This window comes from Macrotis lagotis, chromosome 1 (genome assembly GCF_037893015.1).
Source record: "Macrotis lagotis isolate mMagLag1 chromosome 1, bilby.v1.9.chrom.fasta, whole genome shotgun sequence".
NCBI classification, from domain to species: domain Eukaryota; kingdom Metazoa; phylum Chordata; class Mammalia; order Peramelemorphia; family Peramelidae; genus Macrotis; species Macrotis lagotis.
In genome coordinates, this window is record NC_133658.1 from 298,288,188 (window position 1) to 298,294,780 (window position 6,593).

The 6,593-nt window shown below is 37.9% G+C and overlaps 1 protein-coding gene across 1 annotated transcript; it reads right to left on the reverse strand.

Moving 5' to 3' along the window:
- Window positions 1-398: 398 nt before the first annotated feature.
- Window positions 399-6,593, reverse strand: CCL22 (C-C motif chemokine ligand 22). The gene is made up of 3 exons (XM_074227843.1): window positions 6,497-6,593; window positions 4,687-4,810; window positions 399-873 (listed from the first exon to the last, which is right to left on the reverse strand). Exons 1-3 carry the CDS (start codon window positions 6,564-6,566, stop codon window positions 783-785), a joined length of 285 nt encoding a protein of 94 aa, XP_074083944.1. The 5' UTR covers window positions 6,567-6,593; the 3' UTR covers window positions 399-782.

A 6,593-nucleotide genomic window follows, 5' to 3' on the forward strand; every position in this document is an offset into this window, starting at 1 on the left:
GGCTTTATAGACCTGGAGATTTTTCTTAATTACTTTCTTCCTGAGAAAGTTTCCTCTCAGAAAGTATTAGGATTTGGACTCTGTGACCAAAAAGTTCCCACTCTCACCCTCTCCCACAAGATGCCTAAGGTGCTTAAAATAAATTGATCATTCAAGATTTTCTTTTTTTAGTTAATCATCTCTTCTTTTAAAATACAAGTCTTGGTTGAAGGTGTGAAGAGGGGTGATGTAAACATAAAGCCATTATTAGTAATTCATACTCCAATTATTCAGCTGTGGAATCATTTTATACTATAAATAAAAAGTTCTTAACCTAGAGTCTGTAAGTTAAAAAATTATAATTCTTTATATATATATATATGTATATATATATATATAATATATGATGTTTCCTTTGTAATCCTATATAATTTATTTTATGCATTTAAAATGATTATTCTGAGATGAGGTCCATGATGCATTAAAAAAAAAATTAAGAGCCCTTACCGTAAGGCATTAGAGGGGAAATTAGGACTGGAAGCTGTATATAAGATATCTGTAGGGGAGAATGAAGTAATTAGAAGGACTTGGGACCTCCAGGGTAGGAGAGGACAAAAGAGGGAGTATAGACTGGTTGGATGGGTCCTGTAGATCTTAGCCTATTTCTTCTGGCCATGGCCTAACACTATTCAGCAACTGCATTGATATTGATTCCCATTAAAGGATGAAGATGAAGACCATATCTAGGAACAACATCTGGAAAGAGAGGCCTTCAGGACTTCCACAGTAGGGTTGCAGATTCCTCACTTATTCTTTTTGAGAATTGTCAGGGCATGCTTCACCCAGGCCTTCCGAGGGTCTGCACAGATCTCACGATTCTTTTTTGTTATGAGGCTAGAAAGAACAAGAGTTAAAGAAATGTTGTTATCAGTGAGTGAGAATTCTCCAGAATTCTTCAGAGTTCAGTACTTATTAAGTCCCTGATGTGTAAAGAGTGCCCTGCTATCTCTTAGAAAAGCAATAAATACTAAATAGGGTTTAAAGGACATCGAGAGGAATGATTTAATTTTTAAAATACTTGTTATTTTAAAAATAAAAATAATTGACTATCAAAAAAGAAAAACAGGGACGGCTAGGTGGCGCAGTGGATAGAGCACTGGCCCTGGAGTCAGGAGTACCTGAGTTCAAATCCAGTCTCAGACACATAATAATTACCTAGCTGTGTGGCCTTGAGCAAGCCACTTAACCCCACTGCCTTGCAAAAACTAAAAAAAAAAAAAAAAGGAAAGACAATAACAATAAAAAACCAAAGTGACTCTGTAGCTCACTTCCCCCTTTATTGCCCTCAGTCTTTCCATCTGTAAAATGAGATAATTGGATTTGATGACCTCTAAATGCCCTTTCAGTTCCAGCATTTGAAGTTCAAAGATTAGAATTCTTTCTCACATTCTGTGTATTCTATGTTCCATCATCTGTTCATCTGTATTCTCAGCAAGAGTCAGTTAAGTCAACATATATTTTTTAAGCATCCACCATGCATCAGGTACTGTGTCCTAGCATCTAGGGATACCAAGAAGGATAAAAGATAGTCTCTGCTCTCAAGGAGCTCATGGTCTAATGAGGGCATCAAGTGTAAATGTCTATGTTCAGGTAGTACAAACTATGTACAAGAGTGCACTTGTCTACAGTTCCCTGGGGGTTTACAAAGCATTTCCCTCACAACAATCTATGAGGTAGGTAGCTCAAATGCTACTATCCCCACTTTACAAATGAAGACACTGAGACTCAAAGAGAATTAGTAGTTTATAAGCTCAAAGTCATATAGCTACTAAATAGCAGAGTCAAAATTCAGACTCAGTTCTTCCTTCTCCAAATCCAGTCATCTCTGTCCTATTTCTCCCTGGCTCTGCCTCTTTCTCTCTCCCAGTTGTATCATTTTACCTCTCAAATCACTGTTAGCTCTTATTTTCTTAATAGAACTTTATTTTGTTTTTAGGTCCTCCTCTTCCTCTCTTCCACTGAGAAAGCAATAAAACCAAAATCCCTATTACAAATACACATAGTTAAGTCAAAAAAAAAATTCTGCTCAATCTTATGTTCTTGATCCTAAGGCATCTTTTATGTTTTATGTCTTAAATAACCAGCTGAGTCATCTTTATTTTCTTTTATACAATTTAATACACACATACAATAGCCCCAAGTGCAAAATCTGTTTTAAAACAGACACAATCTATTGATAATTCCCTTAATTTTATGGGCTTAGGATGCCTTCAGCTTCGATTATTTTCTGTTCCATGTTCTAAGGTCTCTTTTAGTTCTGACATTCTATGATTTTCCAAAAATAGAAGCTCTAGGGCATTATCTCAAGGACAATATAATCCCAACTGATATGACAAACATAATAAGCATTAGAGAAGCCTTGAAGCAGTCTATTCCACTTGTAGAAAGAGACAGAAGAAAACTAGACCAAAGAGTGCTGAGTGGACATCAGATAAAGAAGACATTAAAAGCAAGTCAGATCCACTCTGGGAAGGCTTTCTGGAGGAGGTTACTCCAAAGTCTGAAAACACCCACTTTCCAAATAAATTGATTCTAGGAATTTGTCCACAATTCTGTCTTGCCTCGCTGACCAAACCTTCTTGTCTCCTCCGGTCCTGTAGTCATCAATTTATTTTTACTTTAAAATGTTGGAAATTGGGAATTAAAGGATGCCCATCAACTGGGGATTGGCTGAACAGGTTGTGGTATGTGTATGCAATGAAATAATAATTATTATGATGTAAGAAATGATGATTGAGATTTGTATGAACTAATGCTCAATGAAGTAAGCAGAACCAGGAGAACCTTGTACACAGTACAGTAACATTGTGTGAACATCAACTATGATAGACTTAGCTCTACTCAGCAAAACACTGTTCCAAAACAATTCCAAAAGACTCATGATGAAAAAGGCTATCCACATCCAGAGAAAGAACTATGGAATATGAACACAGTTTTGCTTTGGCTTCTTTTGTTCGTGGTTTTCCCCTTTTGTTCTGTTTCTTCTTTTACAACATGACTAATGTGGAAGAATGTTTGACATGATTGCACATGTATAATCTTTATCAGATTGCTTGTTTCCTTGGGGAATGGGGAGGAAAGGGAGGGAGGAAAGGAGAAAATTTTGAAACTTGGTATCTTTTTTTTAAAAAACTCAGTATCTTATAAAAAAAATCAATGTTGAAAACTATCTTACATGTCATTTAAAAATATAAAATACTACTGCTAAAACAAATTTTTTTTGAGTTTCAAATTCTCATCCTATCTTCCTTATTGGGAAGGCAAGCAGTTTTTTTATAGATTATACATGTGTAGTCAATGCCAAATATATTACCATGTTAGTCATGTGTCATGTGTCACACTCTACTTATCTGTGTAATTGTCATAACTCACTAATTAGAATCAATAAATCTTAATTAATGCTTATTATGTGTTTGGTCCTGTGCTGAATCTTGGGGTCCAAATACAAATAAATAAGATGGTCTGTGCTCTCACTATGTAGAAAACAACACACAAAAGGCTATAGAAGTTCCCAAGGCAAGAACTGGGTTCCATTTCATTTTTTAATTCCTCCCTCCTTCTCCCCTCCCCACTGGACTGAGCACAAGGTCCTGCTTATGGAACTGCATTGATTTGCCACCTATTCCTCACTGCTAGAGCTCCAGTCTGTGTCCACCCAAGAGGGCATCTTCATTAATGCCTAGGGATCACTTGTGCTGTCAACACTTGTGGGCTTGGAGGCACTGGAAAAAGGGAATTCAATTTAGGTAAGGTTGGGTGGGGAGAAGGGGGGGCTCTCTTGTGCCCTTCAGGCTTCAAAGGTCAGTATGTACAAACCAGGCCCTAAATGGTTCTCTACCAGTTGTGATTCAAGATGTGCCAGAAAAGTCCTCCATCCTTGCATGGAATTCTAGATTTAGAACTGGATCTTAGGGTCCTAGATCTTAGAGCTGGAAGAAACCTCAAAGAATACCTAATCCAAATCTCTCTTTTTACAGATTAGCAAACTGAGACTCAGGAAATCTTGCTCATGCTCAAATGAATGGTGTCAGTGGCAGAATTTGAACCCAGAATCTATGATTCCAAACTCAGGGCTCTCTCTCCACTATATCCTGCTGCTTCTCCATTAAGGATTTTGTTCCTTTGTATCAAAACACTTGTACTTTTCTGAACCTGCAAATTTCCCTTAAGAGGATGTCCCATTGTTTTCATTATCAAATTGAGCTCTTTTCCTTTCCTGGCACCTCTGGATAAATCTGATTTTTTCCCCAAGGGAAAGGGACAATGGAGCACCAGCCTAGCTGAGTAATTCCAGTGGTTGGCCATTCCAGGTGTCCATGAAGAAAGAAAGACTTCCATCAAGAAGAAATGGAATTGGAAATCAGGATAGAAATAACAAAACCTGGGTTTACTCATCTTTTCTTAAAAACCAGCTGTGTAACTTGGAGTGAATGAATTCTTCCTCTACCCCTCTTCCCTTAGAAATGGGAACACTCAGACCTGGGCTAGGCTACCTTCCTAGGTCTACTAACTCCCAGCCCAATTAAGAAAGAAATAGCTTGTCCGTTTATCAACCTACAGAAGGTCCCACAGCCTGTGACTAAGGTCTGATTTATGCTTCTCATAATCCTCATCTACCTCTTAACTCCCCAGAGAAGAAATACTTACATCATTCCTTTTTTGTGGCAGGTGTCAGAGGTCTTGTAGAAATCTTTCAGGAATATCAGAGGCACGGAAAACTGAACGAAGTTCTTGCAGCAAACACTGCTCTCCAAGTTTACACCAAAGGGGCCTGCCAGAAAAATAATTAGCATTTTCATTTCTAAGCTATTTTCTGATTTACAAAATGCTTTCCTACTGATAACCTTGTGAGTGGATGCTATTAACTCTTTTTATGGATGAGCCTGAATTCTAAAGAGCTGAAATGACTTGAGCTGGTAAGTGGTAAAAACCAGGTTTTGAATTCAAGGCTTCTGAGTTTTCCAGGATGCCATTGCAGAAAAAGTAAAGAAAGGGTGTCAAACAGGCCTGGACAATCAATCAGCAATTACCCTACTCCCTGGAACAGGAAGAAATTAGATGCAATGAACAAAACTCTGGAAAAGTTAATTTTACTTTTTTTTAGTTAATTTTACTGGCATTTATTTGGTACTTTGTCTATATTACTTCCTTTAAGCCCCTTAACAGCCCTGTGAGATGTATATTATAGTTCAATTAAATTCAAATTTAAGTACCTACTGAGCAAAAGATCCTCGAGATTCAAATAGATATTATTATCATCCCTAATTTAGAGATAAGAAAACCCAAGTCCAGAGAGGTGAAGTTATTTGTTCAGGGTTACACAGCTAGTAAGTGTGAAAGGTAGCCATAGGTTAGGAAGACATATCTTCATGAAGATAAATCCAGTATTGTAGCCATGAGGCCACATTCCCTCTTCACATCAAGGTTTCATTTTCCTCCTACTCCTCCTGCTCCTGCTCCTTCTCCTCCTCCACCTTTTCCTCTTCCTCCTATTCTTCCTGCTTCTCCTGCTCCTGTTCATCCTACTTCTCCTTGAAGATGATAAAATCCTTTAAGGGACTATGTGTTATCACCATTTTTGAGATTTATTTCAATTCAATCATGGTTAACAGGATGTTGACTCTGTTTGCTATGCTCAAGCTCTGGAGATTCAAAGATGAGAAAGAAATCACCAATTCCCAAAGGAGAACTCACAATTTCTCAAGTGAAGGAAATTTTCTGTGGTCATGTATCATTCTACAATGTACTTCCATTTTTAGGGTTTTTTAATTTTGCATTAGGCAATCCTCAAATGATCTATAGACTGGTAGGATGGATAAGATGATTGGAGATACAAGGCAGGACATGTCAAGAATTCAGGAGAGGTGTGCAATGTGGTCTAATGGGATTCAGAGAAGGAAGAGGTCACTCTTCGATAAAAGGTATACAAAAAAAGGAGAAATCACTTGAATTGAAAGACAAATGGAATCTCGATAGGTAGAAAAGGAAGGAGAATATTTCCAGAACACACAAATAAAGGTGAGACTCACTCAGTGTTGTTCTATGGTAGATGGAGCCATTACAAATTCAATAATGTCAGGAGAGTTAAAAAAGAAAAGCATCTGATTTAAAAGGTAGAAGGCCTAGTCCGAAGTTAAGGGTATACACCATCTAGGCCTTCTCAATGGTCCCTCAGGAAAACAAATAATAGGCTCCTAACCATTGGGGCTGAAAGACCTTTCCCATTCTTCCAATACAGCTCTTGTAAGAAGTTCCAAGAGCAAAAGAAACTTGACCAAGAGCAGAACCAGGTCCAGAACCCAAATCCCCTAACTTCAAGTCCAACATCCTTATTGTTATGAAGTGAAAGCATTTCTTCTATTTCTAACCCTTGCCAGGAAGGGCCAAAAAAGGAGGTAAATTCTTTGTTCAAGGAAGGTCAAGGACCTTTCACACTTTGTCCCAGATACCTCCTTACCTGCTTGAGTGAATGGAAGAGAAGTGCCTAGGATCAGAGCCACCAGTAGGGTTATCTGGAAGTAGAGCATGGTTCTTTGGTGTCTATCCTCACCCTG

Coding starts and splice junctions, on each gene's coding strand:
- CCL22 (XM_074227843.1), bottom strand. CDS start 6,566: ATGCTCTACTTCCAGATAACCCTACTGGTGGCTCTGATCCTAGGCACT. Junction 4,811..6,496: donor TCTTCCATTCACTCAAGCAG/GTAAGGAGGTAT, acceptor TTTTTCTGGCAG/GCCCCTTTGGTGTAAACTTG. Junction 874..4,686: donor TGCCACAAAAAAGGAATGAT/GTAAGTATTTCT, acceptor TGTTCTTTCTAG/CCTCATAACAAAAAAGAATC.